The sequence below is a fragment of the Sarcophilus harrisii genome, chromosome 6, assembly GCF_902635505.1.
Source record: "Sarcophilus harrisii chromosome 6, mSarHar1.11, whole genome shotgun sequence".
NCBI lineage: Eukaryota > Metazoa > Chordata > Mammalia > Dasyuromorphia > Dasyuridae > Sarcophilus > Sarcophilus harrisii.
This window is the reverse complement of record NC_045431.1, coordinates 197,443,809-197,461,248: the sequence shown is the minus strand read 5'-3', so window position 1 is coordinate 197,461,248 and position 17,440 is coordinate 197,443,809. Positions and strand designations below refer to the sequence as shown.

General features: G+C 38.1%; 1 protein-coding gene across 2 annotated transcripts in view; it reads right to left on the bottom strand.

Annotated features, from left to right (window-relative positions):
- The window catches only part of ABCC8 (ATP binding cassette subfamily C member 8), a 117,233-nt gene that overhangs the window by 59,139 nt on the left and 40,654 nt on the right, over positions 1-17,440 (bottom strand). For both annotated transcript variants that reach the window (XM_031943450.1, XM_003773532.4), the window contains exons 7-10: positions 17,206-17,370; positions 5,904-6,059; positions 3,069-3,203; positions 1,365-1,527 (exon numbers count right to left, since the gene is read on the bottom strand). In XM_031943450.1, the coding sequence (XP_031799310.1) occupies positions 1,365-1,527; positions 3,069-3,203; positions 5,904-6,059; positions 17,206-17,370 (619 nt within the window). The remainder of the gene's footprint in view (positions 1-1,364; positions 1,528-3,068; positions 3,204-5,903; positions 6,060-17,205; positions 17,371-17,440) is intronic.

The following is a 17,440-nucleotide window of genomic DNA, read 5'->3' as shown; positions in this document are numbered from 1 at the left end:
TGGTGAGAGAGAAGACAGACTGGGAAATATGAGTATCTGCTGTTGTGCTTATCTACACCTTAATCATTCTTCAAAGTTCAGCTAAACTTCTCCAGGAAGTGTTCCCTGGTTACTTTGTCTCATTGTTTCCTTTCCCCAAAGTTTCAATAGTCTGGATTAAATAGTTTTCTAATTGATTCGCGTGCATTAATCTTGTCTCCCCAGGAAACTGAGGGGTCTTTAAGGGCAGGGGCCATGTCTCCTAGTTCTCTTATTTCCCTTTTTATAGGGATGGATACATTGTGTATCCCATTGATTGATTGATGATTCCTCTGTTTTCTACCATCTGGCACTACTTCCTCTGGGTATACATGCCTAGTTAGTCTGCCCCTAAGCCTGCCTTGCTTTGTCTCTGGTGGGCAAGACGGGGCTCAGCTGCCCCATACATCTGGGGTGCACACTGACTGGGAGCCAAGGGAGTGCCCAGGTAGGCCCCATCAGGAAATATTTCTCCAAAGCTCGTGGCTCCAGGACTTTTCAGGTGACTGGGAGGGGTGTGTGTGAAAGATGCCCCATTAAACTCAAGCCTAATGAGCTGTGTCTGGACACCTGGCTCCATGAGCTGTGGGGACACCAAAAGAGAGAAGCAGGCATTAGAGATAGACGCCAGCAGCCAGAAGGTATTGCCTTCCCTCCCTGTCCCCCCACTGCCTTTTCAATGTGGTGCAACAGAAACACGTGGGCCAGAGCAAATAAACTGAACAAATACCATTTTATTTTTAAAGCTTTCTTTCCCTTCCCCTGCATCTCCCATATCACTAGATTGATCAGTTGGGCCTCATTAGCTGCCCCAGGAGCCAGGGTAGGATCCCTTTCCAGGTGTTCAGAGATCCAGGTAATGTCCCTCCTTCCCTGCTCCCCACTATGTCTGAACTTTCTCCCACCCCCATCACCCAGGGTCCTGGTTAGTCACACCTCCCTGAATGAAGGACTCCTACAGCACAAAAATCCTAGTATCTACTTTTATGCCATGCCCTTACCCTGATATTCCCTAAGCCCCCACCCCAAACCTAAGTTTTCTTACTCCTCTCAGAGCCCACAGCTACGAGGACTAGTGATTGATCTGTTGGCCCCCTACTCCTCACCATATCTTTGAGGGATTGAGTTACAACAGTCATCTACCTTCCCAGAATCTCCCTCTCCCCAAGATGGCACTTACTTCCCAGGGTTGTTGTGAGGATCTAATGGGATATTTGTAAGGCACTCTATAAATGCTAGCTAAGATCCTAAGGGCAATGTCTTAGCAGAGATTGTCTTTCAGGGATGGGTTGGACTACTTGGCTGCTGAGCTCTTGACTCTGAAATCCTGTGATTCTGTGACTTACTAGAGATGGAGGTATAGATGGCGAAGGCCTTGAGGCTGGTCATCTCCTTCCTACGAGTCATCTCCACCTGAGCCCGGAAGATGTTTTCCCAAGCGTAGAGTTTGAGAAGCTTGATCCCCCGGAGCATTTCATTTGTCTTTTTCAACCTCTCGTTGGAATACTCCTGCCAGATTCATATGGAGTTAGGTGGGAACTAGTCTGATCATGTCATTTCTACTCTCCCTGCCCCTGCCACTCATTTACCTTTAGTGGCTCCCTACTGCCCCTGAGATCAAATCAAATAAAAACTCCTCTGGCATTTGAATCCATTCTCATTCTTCTGGTCTTCTTACAAATGACCCCTTCTGAGAATTAGTACCCACCATGACTATGAGGGTCCATCTCTTCCATGAGGTCTTCACCTTCTACCTTAGCTTTCATTGATCCTGCTGGCCCTTCTCTATGGAAGAAGTTTGGCAGAGTGGAAAGACCACTGGCTATAGAGTAAGAAGTCTTTAATCTAACCCTTGTCAGCTATGTAGCCTTAGGAGTCATTTAACCCTTTTAAACCTCAGTTTCATTATCTGTAAAATGGGGCAATCATATGAGGCATATAATTCATATGGTCATTGTGAAACCTTTGAAGTGTACATGTGAGTTCACATAAAGGTGAGGCTTTAACATTGACTTATGTTCTGTTTGATATTGTTCATTGTTTTGTCTGTGAGTCTTTGTGTGTGTTTCCCCAACTAGACTATAAGATCCTTAAGACTAGAGACTATATATTCTCTCTACATCCCCTTGGGTAGACTAGTTCCAGGAGTGAACACACAGTAGGAACTCAATGTTGTCAATGTTTGCTAACTGGAACTTGGACCCTCTGTGAGATGACAAGGAAGAGAAATCTTCAAGAGTGCAATGACAAGAGAGTTCCCTGAAGAATCTGAGGAAATCATTTAGATCGTTTGCTGAGGGAGAGTTAGGAGCTGTAGAGGTAGCTTAGTGGTACAGTGGAGAAAGGGTTGAAATTGGAATCAGGGGGATCTGAATTCACATCTAGCCTCAGCCATTTACTAGCTATATGAACCTAGACAAGTCACTTAACCTCTCTCAGCCTCAGTGCCTCCAAATGTAAAATGGAGCAATAGCATTATGGACTTCACATGAGGGCATAAAATAAAATACATACATATGTATTTTGTTTATATACATCCCTCTATCCAAAGAAACATCCATATCTATATCTATGTCTTTGTAAACTTGAAAATTTACATATTTGTGGTTTAGTCATTTCAGACATGTCTAACTCTTTGTGAGTTATTCTTGGCAAGGAGTAGTTTGTCATTCCTTCTCCGGCTCATTTTACAGGTAAGGAACTGAGGCAAACAGGGTTAAGTGACTTTTCCAGAGTCACACAACTAATAAATATGAATGTTAGCTGTTATTAATTGGATGGTAATTTGCTATCATGCAACCCTATGATTTCCCTTCATATTCTGGTGAAACAAAAGTTCCTTCATGGGATATAAAATGCATGCAGATGGACTGAGTCAAAAACAGAACATCTGGAATATGTCCTAGCCTTGTCTCTATTCCCTACTACATGATTCAACTAAAATTCAGCTAGAGAAAGGGAGGAAGAGTTAGTGGAGAATGATCATCTGTGGCAGATAAGAAGAGACAGCACTCAGTCAGGGGACAAAGGCATGCCCTGAAGACACTCACCAACGTGCTCCTCTGGGCTTGGGAGAGCTTGGTAGCCACAAAATACTGGATAGGAGCCAAGACGATGATGACAGCTGCTCCAATTAAGGCGCTGAGCCCAAGGAGATAGTAGAGAAGAATCACCCCCACAATGATCTAGGGAGATCAAGGAGAGACACATTCAATTAGTAGGATCCTGGATCTAGAGCTAGATGGATTGAAAAAAAATCACAGACTGGAAAAAAATTTTTTTTTAAGGCTGGCCTTACTGTTAATCCCAATCAGTTCTATTGCTCACTCAGGTAAACTGAGGAACAGGATCACACAATTAGTAAAAAGCAGGACAGAATACCCTTCCCCCAACTCTTATCACCTTGGTTACCACATGTTGGTTAGTGTTAAATCTAGACTCACTGCCAACTAGTCCCTTGTGGACTCCTGGAGGAGGTCAAAACCTCAGATTACTCAAGCTTCAGCCTTTGAGGCAATTGTTCAGTTCACTAGATCATTTTACTTTTAGGGTCTGTGTAATGTCCAGTGTCGGTACTAGAATGGTTGAATCACCCCCCTTTCCCAATTTATTCACAGAATCAATTCAATATCCTGAGTTATCACTTTTCATTTTTCTTTACCTGGCATGTTTAGTGTTTTTATGAGTCTGATGAGTCACTTCAGAAAAGAGAATTGTCCTATTCTCAGACCTTAGGAAATGATGACTTGCTCATAAATATTTATGAAAAATGCAAATGATTCCCACCAATATCCAAAGCTTTTAGCTCAGAGGGAGGACCACAGAGCCTTTGTGTTGGAAATCCAGGGCCTTATACCACATGTCTTGCTTTAGAAGATGGACCTAATTGCTACCTATAAAGGAAAGGAAGCTAAGATACACTGCTTAGTAACCCCAAACTACAGTAATTCTAAGTGACATGCTTCCTCTGGGAGCTTAACAGAGGTTTCTTCCATTCCCACTAATCAGAAAATGGTTTCTGCCTTTAACAAACAGGCTTTTGAAAAATCACTTTATCACATCGTTAATGAACTAAGGTTGGAAGAACTCATTAAAAGGGAAGGTAACCCTGCCTACTCTGCTTCTCCCTCATCACCTCTCTAGAAAGCCTCTCTTTTCTGGTGTGCTTCACTAGTTCTATCCACAATGAGAAGCAATTATGCAACCAACAGACCAGATATCGAAATTAGCAGGAATATTAGCAGAAATACCAGCCATATGCCCATATCCCTGATTGGTCATTAAGAAGAGGGCATCTGCTTTATGGCCTGTCTCTTCCACCAGGCTGAGCATTTGGCTAACATTCTATCATTCATCTTTGCTGTGATGACACAGACATATATATCTCCTGGATCTCACAGCAAATAGATGATCATACAACAACAATTCTTAGTCTGCTGGTTCATGCCCACTCCTTCAGTTCTGCTCCTATTACTCAAAATCTTCCCTCCTCCAAGGATCCAGATGGTCTACACCAAAGACAATATTGGGTCACTAGGTGTGAATTATAGAAGTGGGTAGTTAATACTTTCAGGACTTGGGGAGAAAGGACAGCGCTAGTAGGAATAGCCCTTTCCATTTCATCCTCTATTTTTGCAGTGCTTGTCAACAAAGCTGTATATAACTTAATATCTAGTTTATATCTCTTCATATTGTCCACAAGAATGTCATAAGAGGAGAATATGTATGAACCCACACGTGTGAAGTACATGAATACAGTGCTGTAATCATGAATATGAAGATTTCAAAAAAACATGGGAAGACTTACATGGATGGATGCAGAGTAAAATAAGCAGAACCAGGAAAATAGTAAACTTGTTTACAACTAGGTAAATAGGAATAACAACAAAAATGAAAGTGAATGCTGTGTAATTATAATGACCAAGATTAACCTCAAAGAAGAGTTGAGAAAATGCAGAGTTTGGGATTAGGAATACTATAAGTAAGGAATACTCCATGTCAGTTTTTTTCATATGTTGGTTAATTTTGCTCAATTAGTTTTTTCTTTTTTTAATTCTTTGCTATAAGGGATGGTTCTCTGGAAGGAAATGTGGGAACGATCTCTTCCAATCTGGGGCAGTTTTCCTAAAGGACATTTTCGTGACTTTGGCATTAAGACTGAGGAGGGAGACATTTGCTTCTTTATGGCCTCTCTCCAACTCCTTCCCTAAAGCATCTGCTCAGACATCTTTCAGTCAAGAGTCTCATCTCCTTCTGCATCCTCAGTACCGGGGTCAGTCCCTAGCACCATGAGAGATTCTATCAAACATTTTGCTAAAATGAAACTGAATTCTACCTACAGCAATCCCCTGATTTACCAGTCTAATAACCCTGTCAGAAAGAAGTCAGTTTAGGTCACCATAAACTATTCTTGACAAAGTCATGAACTTGATTTAGCAAGTCACTTTATTGGCTCAAGTCATTTCTAAATATCAGCTGCATTTTTCAGATTGCCATGTTTGTGCAATGAGAAAGGGAGGCACTGAATCATGTGATGTTCAGGACTGAGATATGGGAAAAGAATATTCATTCACAGAAAGGATTTGGGCTTGGGATCAGGCAATTTGGATCTGAGTTCTATATGACTTTAGATACTAAGTCACTTCACCCAATGGGTTTCATATCCATTTTTTTTTTTTTTTTAGCAAAATGAGTGTGTTGGACAAAATGACCTCTAAGGGTCTTTCCAGCCTTAAATATTGTGATTTTATCTGTGATAGTGGTGACTATAGCCTGCAGAAAAGGAGGACACACAGGGCTGAGGCAGAGGCCAAATATAGAGCTCTAGAATGGAAGGAGGAAAACTCAAGTGTGACTCCAAGAAGGGATGACCTCTCAGCACTTACCTGAGCTGGCATTGCCCAGAGGTTTGGGCACAAGAAGAAGAACCACATGAGCTGATTGGTGTCAATGGCAACCAGATTACAGATTTGTCCAGCAGTCATTTCTCCCATGGACAGGTTGGATGTGGAAAGCTGCATGATTTTGTTATAAATCTTGGTCTAGGAACAAAAACAGAGTGTTTCAGTCACATGGGTGAATGATAATTTCCTTTCTTGCTATGATGAACCAATCAGTTTCTATATATTCAAAATAGAATTTTTCCTTATTGAATAAGACAATGGAAAATGACAAAACCAGAGACATGGTATGGCAGTTTATGTGGAAAGAGAAATGTATTTTCAATGAGGAACTTTCAAGTCCTAGTATCATTTCTTATGGCTGTGTGATCCTGGCAAAGTCAATCAGTCATTGGATAGACATTAAATATCTGCTATATGCCAGGTACTGTGCTAAGTGCTGTAGAGCAGTCCCTGCTCTTAAAGAGATTACAAGATCATAGGGGAGGCAACATATAAACATGTACAAATAAGCTATATACAGGCTACACATGAAATAACCAACAGAAGGAAGATACTAGAATTAAGAGAGATCGGGAAAGACTTCCTATAGAAGATGGGATTTTTGGTGGGACATAAAGAAAACCAGGGCAGCTGAGGGTGGAGATAAGAAGGGAGATCACACCAGGCATGGGGAGAGCCTGGGAAAATGCCCAGAATCAGGAGATGGGGTGTAACTTAACCTTCATAACAGTACTCTTTTAAAAAATTAATTTCTAAATTTTTATTGATATCTATTGATTTTATAGCACCTTCATTTCTGAATATAGTCCTCCTTCTTTTCTTACCTAATAAAAAGTTTAAGAGGGAAAAGGAGGAAAAAACAGCAATTTAGCAAAACTAACCACGACAGCCATTGAACTTGATAGTAAATACAATGTTTTATATTCACTTTGGCAAAGAAGGGAGTCAGATACACTTTCTCATCTCTACTCTGGGGACAGACTTGGTCATTATGCTTATTCACTGTTCAGTGTTGGGTTTTTCTCTGTTGTCGTTCTTGTCATTTATATCAGGTCTATTGTTTTTCCAATTCTGCTTATTCCCCTCTGTATCAATTCATCTTTTCATGCCTCTCCGAATTGGTCATATTGGTCATTTCTTATGGTGGTCATATTCCATTATAAATTACAGTGTATAAATTACAATTTTTACAATTGATTCAGCCATTCTTCAATCCATGGGTACCTACTGTGCTCCAAGTAGATAGCAACATTTTGTGGTAACAAAAGATAGGGAACAAAGTGGATACAGAATTGAGCTTGGAGTCAGGAAGACCTCACTTCAAATCTATCTCAGATACTTACTAGTTGCTTTGGAAACCTTAAAGCATTATATAAATGCTAATTATCTTCCTCCTTATTCTTCTTCCATGAGGAATAAAGAATAAGAAGGAATTCATAGTAACATAGGAGGACCTGCTACAAAGGGAAGAAAACAGAAATAGAATAATGTGAATGAAAACAAACCAAAAGGCTATTGAATTCAGCTTAATTGCAATGAACAAGTTTGGTTGCAGAGAATAGTTAATGGAACACTTCATCTCAGTAGAGAGGTAGAACACTATGAGCAGAACAAGTTGTATTAGATGAGTCATGTTGTTGTTTGGTTTTTGTTTAAATGTTTTGTTTTTTTTAATAAGGGAGGGACCCATGGGGAATGAGGTAAGGGATCTTTAAGGAAATTATTAATAATTATATTTAGTGGTCATTTTGTCGGTTAAAGCAAATAAACCCAAAAGACATTTTAAAAATGTCTGTATCTTAGTTTCCTCATATGCAAAATCTTGACCTACTTAACCTCTTGGATTGTTGGTTAAGTGTTAAAAAAATGAGAGAAATTTGAGTCATGATGATTATAAAAACATAGTTATCTAATACAAGATTTTCTTTTTAAATACAAGTCAAGTCATGCCCCTTGGAACTTCACAACTACATAGTGAGAAAGCCTGGTATTAAAGAGTTAGAAGCCACCAGACAGGTTTTTATTTCTGACATCAACAGGTTTAGTACTTGGTGCCAATAGCTTTGAGAATGGAGTTGATTTTAATGTGGAAGCCTCAGCAGTGACCTAAGTCCCTTCCAGACCTCAGGAGGGGATCTAATTGCTTTCATGAGTTCAGAAGCTAAAACCTCCATGCCCAGCATGTTTGCACAGACAGAAGGGTTAGGCAGCTTCAATTTCCCTCTCTCAAACAGATGGCAAGATCCTTCATCCTTGTTGGGTTTGGTTTTAGATGCACTAAGAGAACTTGCTATTTAAAGGAATCTTTTGGTAAGGAGAAAACTCCTTTTATAGACTGAATCAATTTTTCTTTTTATTAATCATTATTTATGATTAATCTATTTACTTATGAATGCTTTTATTATTAACTATTAATTTATTTTTTAATCTAAGTCTAGGTTTTCCTATGTCAGATATGCTAAAGTGAAAGACACCAGAATGCCCGTTTACTGAGGGATAAAGTTCTCTCATGGAAGCTTATAGTAATGACTGTCTTGTTTTTATTGTGTTTGATTTTCCTCAAGGGCCATAATTTGTTTATTTTTATTCTGAACATGACAAAAACTGAATAAAAAATTTCCAAATACAGACCAGAATAGAAACAGATTATACAAGGAAGCTGTTTTCTATTGCCTGAAGTTATGTTGTTTTATACATATACACACAGACACAATCAGAAAAGCTTTATGGAGGTAGCGGAGAGACATTGGTGTTTTTGGAGGGAGGAAGACTGAAATTCAAGACCCATCTCTGACATATCTTGTCAATGTAACCCAGGAAAAACCACTTAAAATTTCTCAGGGTCCTGAGAATTAAGGCTATAATCTGCAAAAAGATTGTCAATCAACAATAGCTTTTCTTCATTGAGAGTAATCACTCCCCCAAGTTAATTACTGTTCTGTATGAAACTGGCAAGGTTGTTGGTGTGTCAGCCCAAAAGGTCTATAGGGATGATCTTGCCCAATTGCCTCATTTTCCAAGTGAAAACTGAAGTCACATAATAAGTGACAAGTTTTCTAGCTCTAATTCCGTGTTCTTTATATTATACCATGGTGGCCCAGGACAATTCTCTTGCCTTTCTGTATGTAACATGTGATCCTCTGCTTTCATGCCTCCTCTCAGATTTAACTTCAACAGATACCATCTTCTAGAATATAATTTTTTCTATTTTCCAAAATAGGTTTCACGTGAACTTTAATAAATAGCTTTTACAATGATAACTATATTTTATAGCTATATGTTATATATAATATATTACAACATAACAAATTATGTAGTTACATATACCCATATGATTTCTATTACAATATAATAATTATATTTTATAATAACAATATATAGATAATTATAATTTTTATAGAGCTTTAGCATTTATAAACTACTTTCTTTATAATAATCCTGGGAAGATCACAGTATATTGGTTAACATTTTATTTTTAATCAATAACTTGATAAACATTTTAAAAGTCTATGATGTGCCAGACATTGGGTATACAGAGACAAAAAATAAACAGCCCATTTCCTTAAGGTGCTTACAATGTATACATACAAGTATATATATAAGATATACAAGTTAATTTCAGAGTGGTGGTGTAGTGATACTAAGAAACTGAGGACATCAAAAAAAGTTTCATGTGGGAAAGTGGTGTTTGAAGGAAACTATGGATTCTAAAATGCAGAGTGAATGAGGAGATTCATTTCAGACACAGGAAGGAAAAGACAAGGAAACTGGGATTTAGGCATGAGGAAATTGCATTTCAGGGAAAGTGCTGCTGTGTCTAAGGTTAAACAGATAATAAGTTTGCAAATAAACATAGGTTTTGATTCTAGCTTTTTAAATTATCTGTATTCTGACCTTGACATGACACAAATAAAACTTGATAATTTAACAAAAAATAAAATGGATATTGTTACATACATTATAGTTATAATGTTTTTTTCCCACCACACCATATCTCCTTAGCTCAAGAATTCTAGTTATTCTTACGAATATCAACTGTGTAATATAGTAACTGGTACACCAATGAGTGCTTATGAAATGTTTGTTGATTGACTGATGAAATCACACACAATCATAATTTGGGTGTTGAAAAGAACCTCATTGGCCATGGTTTAATTCATTGACCTGAAAGAAATGCTTACCATAAATCTCCCTCACAAATAGTCTTTTAGTTTTGGGTTGAAAACCTCCATGAAGCAGAAATGCATTACCTCTCGAAGCAGCCCAATCCTCTTTGGGATGGCTCTGAGAAAATTTTTCCTGATCTCAACCCCAAATTTTCTTCCCATTTTCCACCCATGGTACCTAATTCTGCTCTGCTGCCTCTGTGGCAGCAAGGTGATACAATGGATAGAGCATTGGACCTGGAATCAGGGAGCTGTGAGTTCAAATTCAGCCTCAGACAACTCATAGCTGTGTGATATACCCTGGTCAATTCCCTTTTCTCCTGTCTCAGTTTCTTCAATTGTTAAAATAAGGAGAATAATAGTATCTACTTCCCACAGTTGTTGTGAGGAGCCAATGAGGTAATATTTATAGTACCTGCCTGGCACATAGTAGTATTTATGAACATGCTTATTTTCTTTCTACCTTCCTTCCCTGTGGGGCCAAAGAGAACTAGCTTAATCCTTCTTTTATGAAACTGCCTTGAGATTTCTGACTTTGAGCTAGTGGAAATTCAAAAGATCATTTCTCTTTAGGAACTTTTTTGAAAGAAAATAGAGGATCCTTTTCTATATTTTTCCATACTCATATCTGTATTTCCCATTTCCACGGCACAGAAAGGGATCAATGATTTTTATCACAAGAGATTAAAATGCTGAAAAAGTAACCATCGTTTGATCTCCATTAAAACCATCAGAAATCACATGGCCCCCTATTGACTTGGGCATAATAGATGAGGGACAAAGTATAATTACATTTCTCTCCTTGCATTCAGAACTCAGGAGCCAGAAGTATTTTGGCTCAGTGATCCCTCCCATTTAACCAAGGGCATTCTGATAGGATGGCTCAGGTTGATCAATTAACTGTCCTCAGGAGACTTTCCTCACCCCTTCTTCCTCCATTTGGGTACAAGATTACAGGCAGTTAAGAGATTGCAAGGGACCACTATGGTGGTCACTCACATATGGTTAGAGGCTCCCCTCCTGACTTTTTCATTCCCAGGATGGCCTTAGACCTTCAATGAATCCTGGCTGTAGACATCTCTTGGGATGTCACAACCATAAACCTGAGCCTATTTCTTCTGTTCTCACTGATTCTGCAGCTACTCTCCTTCTCCCAGGCAAGCCCTGGAGGTGGGATTTCCCCATCAGAAACATTTCAATGGGAGTCAAGGACAATGGCTAGTGATCAAAGGTAATCTGGTCAATGAGAGGCTTTAAGGTTTAATACAACTCTATGTAATAAAGACCTAAAACCATAGCTAGAGATGTAAAAGAGGCCAGACCACATTTAGACCAATAACTGCATTTTTACAAGTGATGAAAGTAAGATACAGATCTAGTAAAGGGACTTACTTATGGTTATAAGTAAGGTAATAGTAAGTAACAAAGCTGGATATGAATCAATGTCCTCTGACTCCAGGTCCAGAATTACCACAATTATTCCCAAATTTATAAAGGCAGACATTAAAGCTAGGAGAACTTAAGTTATTTGTCCATGGGCCACATATCTCATTGAGAGTTTGAACCAGCTCTGAATCTAACCTTTTATTTATTTATTTTTGGTGAAGGGAATTTCCTTCCTTCCTTCCTCCCTCCCTCTCTTCCTCCTTCTCTCTCTTGTTCCCTACCTCTTTCCCTTTCTTTTCCTTTCTTCCCTCCCTCTTTTCCTCCCTCCCTCCCTTCTTCTCTCTTCCTCCTTTTCCCTCTTCTTTTCTTTCTCCTTTTCTTCCTCCCTCCTTCCCTTCCTTTCTTTTTCTTTCCTTCCCTCCCTTTTTTTTTCTTTTCCTCCTCTCTTCTTTCTTTCTGTCTCTCTTTTTCTATCTTTGTCATTCTGTTTCTCTGTCTCTTTCTCTCTGTGGGTCTCTCTCTCTCTCTCTCTCTCTCTCTCTCTCTCTCTCTCTCTCTCTCTCTCTCTTTCTTATCGCTGGGTCAGGAAAGAAGAAGGGAAGGCTCAAACTTCAGTGTCCCGGTGTTGATTTTATTCTCTTCTGACTAATAATTGTCAACATTCCTGACACAGCATTCTGGTTCACAACATTAAGCACAGCTTGGAATATGATTTCAAACAGTTGTTCAGATGTTGTATCAGATTCCCAGAGGGACTTGCACATTTCATATACTGAGCAGGTGCTACTGACCACCAAGTCATCAGTCACTATAGGCCAGTCAGTGCTTTCTGGGTTAGTTTGGATGCCATGAGATCCAATGAACAGTTGGGAGGCTCAGGGTCCTTAGGATATAGTCTGGCAATGGCTGATTCTAGGTCAGAGTGCAAATAGCTTGTCACTGAGGAAGTTAGCCACTATGTTTATTACCATGTAAGACTTGATCTGTCCTCCCTAGTGGTTTAGGAAAAAAAATACTGTTCCATTTGAGTTCTGGATTTCAAAACAATTGGAGCTCTCTGGGGGCAAGGACTACCTAATTTCTCTCTAGCCCAGTACTTGGCACACAGTAGGCACAACTGAATGAATGACTTCTGATTTAGAAAAATTGCATTTGAAACCTGTCACTTAATGTTTATGTGACTTAAATCCTTTCAACTCTTTAAGAAAGCTCAAATTCCTCATCAATAGAAAGAGGGGGTTGGATTGTGTGAGCTCTAATAATCTTTGTAGCTCTAAACTGTGATCATTATGTTCATATAAATTCAATTAGAATCTCGGGCCCTGAGTGAGCTTTGGTCTTTGTGTGAATGGTAAGCTCAGCAAGGTATAAAAGTCGTTGATAGAGAAAACCTGGAAGTCAATGGCAATCATGGAAACCTGGATCTTAAAGTACAGGATGGCTCTAATTGCCATACAATCCTTCCTCTTCAAGACTATTGTGACCCTCCCATTATTGATATGGCCCTAGGAAGGGAGGACTTCCTGATCCTGATCCATCCTTCTCTGATGCTTTTTTGTTAAAGCAAATTTTATTGATTCTTTTAAAAATTGTTGTTTAGTAATATCAGACATAGCCAACTCTTTGTGATCCTATTTGGAGTTTTCTTGCAAAGATCAGGTAGTAGTTCACCATTTCCTTCTCCAGCTCATTTGACAGATGAGGAAACTGAGAAAAACAAGGTTGAATGATTTCCCCAGAGTCACACAGCTAGTAAGTATCTAAAGCTGGATTTTAACTCAGGTCTTCCTGATTCCAGACCATGGCACTTCATCAACTTCATAATCTAGAAGTCCCTGGAACACATTATAAGCTATACTCTATAAATGTGAAGGATTAAATGATCTATTATGAAATATTTTTGCTTCTGTTGTTCAGTCACGTCTGACTCCTGGTGATCCCATTTGACGTTTTCTTGACAAAAACACTGGAACGGTTTGACATTTCCTTTTGCAGCTCATTTGACATATGAGGAACCTGAGGCAAACAGGGTTAAGTGACTTGCCCAGGGTCACATAGCTAATAAATGTCTAAGGCCAGATTTGAACTCAAAAGTGATGGGTTTCCTGAAGTCAGGAGGACCTGAGTTCAAATGTGAACTCAGACATATAACACTTCCTAGCTGTGTGTCCCTGGGCAAGTCACTTGACCCCAATTGTCTCAACAACAAAAAAAAAGTGATGGGTCTTCTTGACTAAAGCCTGGTTCAGTGGATAGAGCTAACTACCTATGTTACTTTTAAATAACTTTAATTTCTGAATCAATTTACTCTGCTACTCAGTAATTGAACTCTCCTTTGTGACAAAGAAAAAATAATTAAGCAAAAATAAGTGAAATAGTAAGCCAGACAATGCATGCAACTTCCTGCTCTCTTATTTCCTTTCCCCTCTTCTGAAAGAAGGATGGTAAGATAAACTGCATTTTATGCTTTCCAGTGGTTTATCAGTTCCTCGGAGTTTGAATTCTTTTTAGTCATCTTTTCCTTGACATTATTTTTTGGCATTCCACATACTAGTCCTCTTGTCCTGATGCTTTTGTCCCTGTGCCAGATCTATTTCATAGATGCTCACTTTAAGGAAAGATTCTGTCAGCATGACTATAAAGGCCTTAGTTACGCATCTATTTCTTCTCATCAGACCTTTCCAAAACACAGTCAAACTCCTGTTTTTATGTAATCAGTTAACATCATGGATCTCTGGTGCATTTGGAACTTAATTACAGCCTTTCTAGGTTCTACAGACCGCCAATGTCTGAGGCTTTAATGGAATAGTTCCAATATTTCCAGGATGTGTAAAGGAACAACATTGTTGCTAAGCCTCTAAAATTGCCCTAAGAATGGAACTACATTATGAGTGGGATGGCACAGCAAACACCGTAGGGGTTCTATTGTTCGGAAGCCTCTAGTTCTAGCCTTTTCAAAGATAAAGAATTTCTAAACTATTTTCAATATTTTTTCTTATTTCAGAATAAAGTGAGAATAAAAAGCTTTTAAAAAAGTTATTCCTTAAAATACATTCAAAGTCCAAGAAGAAAATTAATCAAACTAAGCAAAATATTTAGACAATTAATAAAAATACCCAAGAGCAAAAGTTATTTTTTTCAATAGAAAATTATTAAAGGATATGACTCAATAGTTCTCAAAAGAAAAATTGGGGCAGCTAGGTGGTGTGGTGAATAGAGTAATCAGGAAGACCTGAGTTTCGATTCAGTCAGATACTTCTTAGCTACATGACCTCAGGCAAGGCATTTAACTCTGCCTCAGTTTTCTCATCTGTAAAATTTTCTGAACATGGAAATGACAGACCATTCCAGCATCTTTGCCAAGGAAACCCCAAACAGGGTCACAAAGAGTAAGACATGACTGAAAATGAGTGAACAACATTATTATTGTGAATAAGCACTTCTCAAAAGAAGAATTATAATCCTTTAACAATCATATATAATGCTCCAAATCATCACTAACAAGAAAAATGTAAATGCAGAAAATGCTGAGGATTTACTTCCCACTCAGAAAATGGCAAAAATGATTAAAGATCATGAAAAGTCAACTTTGGAGGGACTGAGGAAAGAGGTATCCTAATACATTGTTGGTGGAGATATGAGCTAGTGTTATTATTCTGTTTTATGGAGCCATTTACAATTTGGTCCATTCTAATTTTCAAGTTCAATTTGAGGGTAAGATCTTTTCTAAGGTATCAATTCTCCTTGCCATTCTTTTCTTCATACCTCTTTAATTTTTGTATTTCTTGCTTCATTTCTTCCAGGTGATTGGGATATACTCTTTTCTGATGCACTATATGGCCATGTTGTGAAGAAACTCTCTTCTTCTGGCTTACCCCCTGAGGATTCTCACAATTCAAGGTATTTCCTTGTTGTGTTTAATATTTTCTACTTTATTCATATCTTCAGTTTTAGCTTTTAGATGGAGGTTTGTGGTTGGATCAAATTCTACTCTTATATTCTTGGTAGGTATTGGCAAGTCTTGCTTGATTCCAAGTTTGGTGTCTTATAAGTCTAGGCTTTGCCCTGAAGGTTCTGTCTTTCCTTGTCTTCTGCTGTGACTCAAGACCAGATTATCTGGATAATGGGACTACCTCAGTGCAAGACTGATCTGTGGCTACCTGAATGCTGGTCTGTCTCTGCCTCTTAACATGGAAGGGCATTGTAGGTATCTCTGCACTAGGTGATGCTCTGGTCCTGTCTCCTAATATGGGTTCATACTATTTTATACTTTACCTTCTACCTATTCTAGTTGGTTTACTCCATGCTTCTAGAGGAGCTTGACAGTTTGTTTGTGAAGTCATGGACTGAATGAAGGAGTTTGTAGATATTTCTCTTTCATTTGATGTATCATTGTTCCTTCTGGTAAATTTTTTAGCGCTTTACTTGGATATGGGGTGGGGACAAAAACTGGAGCCCTTCTAGATCCTAACTAGCTGCCGTATTTCTACAATTCTCTGATGCAACAATTCTGGAAAGCAACTTGGAATTCTGTGACCAAAATTTCCATATGTTTTGACTCAGAGATTCTCTCCAAGGAAATAGTTGTCAAAAAAAAAAAAAAAAAAAAGCTCCATGTATACTGAAAGGTTTATAATAATACTTTTGTGATAGCAAAGAATTGGAGGCAAAGTAAATGTCTATCAGTTGGTAATGGCTAAACAAACTCTGCTACATAAATGTAATGGAATATTACTGTACTATAAGAAATGATGTATGTGATGAACACAGAGAAGCATAGGAAGATGTAAATAAACTGATGCAGAATAAAGTAAGCAGAGCCAAGAAAACAATACACATGATCACTACAACAGTGTAAGGAGAAAGAACCAAAAAACAATCAAAACTGAGTGTTACAAAATTACAAAGAAAGGACTTGACTCCAAAGAAGAGATATGAGAAGACTATACCTTCTGCTCCTTGACAAAGATTATTGCCTTTTAAAATTTATTTAATTTTAATGGTTTATTAAATTAAAATAATATTTAATATTATTATAATTATAAAATATATTTTTATAATATAATATTTAATAAAATAAAAATAAAAATTTAATTTATTTAATACATAAGTATTAAACACTGCACACTAGGTCAGATTTTTTTTTTCCCGATTGGTTTTACTGAATCTTTTCTCTTTTTTAAAACATTGTTAAAAAGCATGTTTTCCTAGGATAGGGAGAAGGGCAAATTCTAGGTAATGAAAAAACTCAAACAATAACAACAAAAACCCATTAAATTTAATCAACAACAGAAGATATTTTGGAAGGGTCTGCATAGATGAGATGGAGGAGAATCACTTGGAGAGTTTGTGGTCTTCCCTGAGAAGTCTTATAAAGGTTAAAGCATAGAAGCCATAATCAGAATATTTGGGTTGTCATAAGTCATTCCCAAATATTCTGATTATGGCATATATATATATATATATATATATATATATATATATATATATATATATATATATATATGGCTCTCATCTTATCTTTCCCCATCTTCAAACAGGAGTGATAATACTTATACTCTATATCCTATAGGTGTGCCAGGTACCCCTATCAAACCTACCCTGCTAGGTACCTTATCAAACCTTTAAAATTCTTACAGAAATGTGAGTTGGGATTATTGTTCAAACTGAAGAGAATGGATATACTAAAAAAAAAAAAAAAAAACAAAAACTCAACACACATCCATCTATACCTGTATGGCTCCTCTTAGGTTGATTCCAGTTTCAATGGCGACATAGTAGGAAGCTTGAAGAAATGTCCTCTGTAGCAGGAGGGCAAGAAACAAGAGCACAGCCAAGACATAGGCATTGCCAAGGAACTCTTCAGATGAGACAAAGTAAACACCGAGGAACTTAAGCTGTTGGTTGAAAAGCACAGTTTGGAAGTAAACATCACCAAGGACAAGTAGTATCACTGTTAGGCAGATT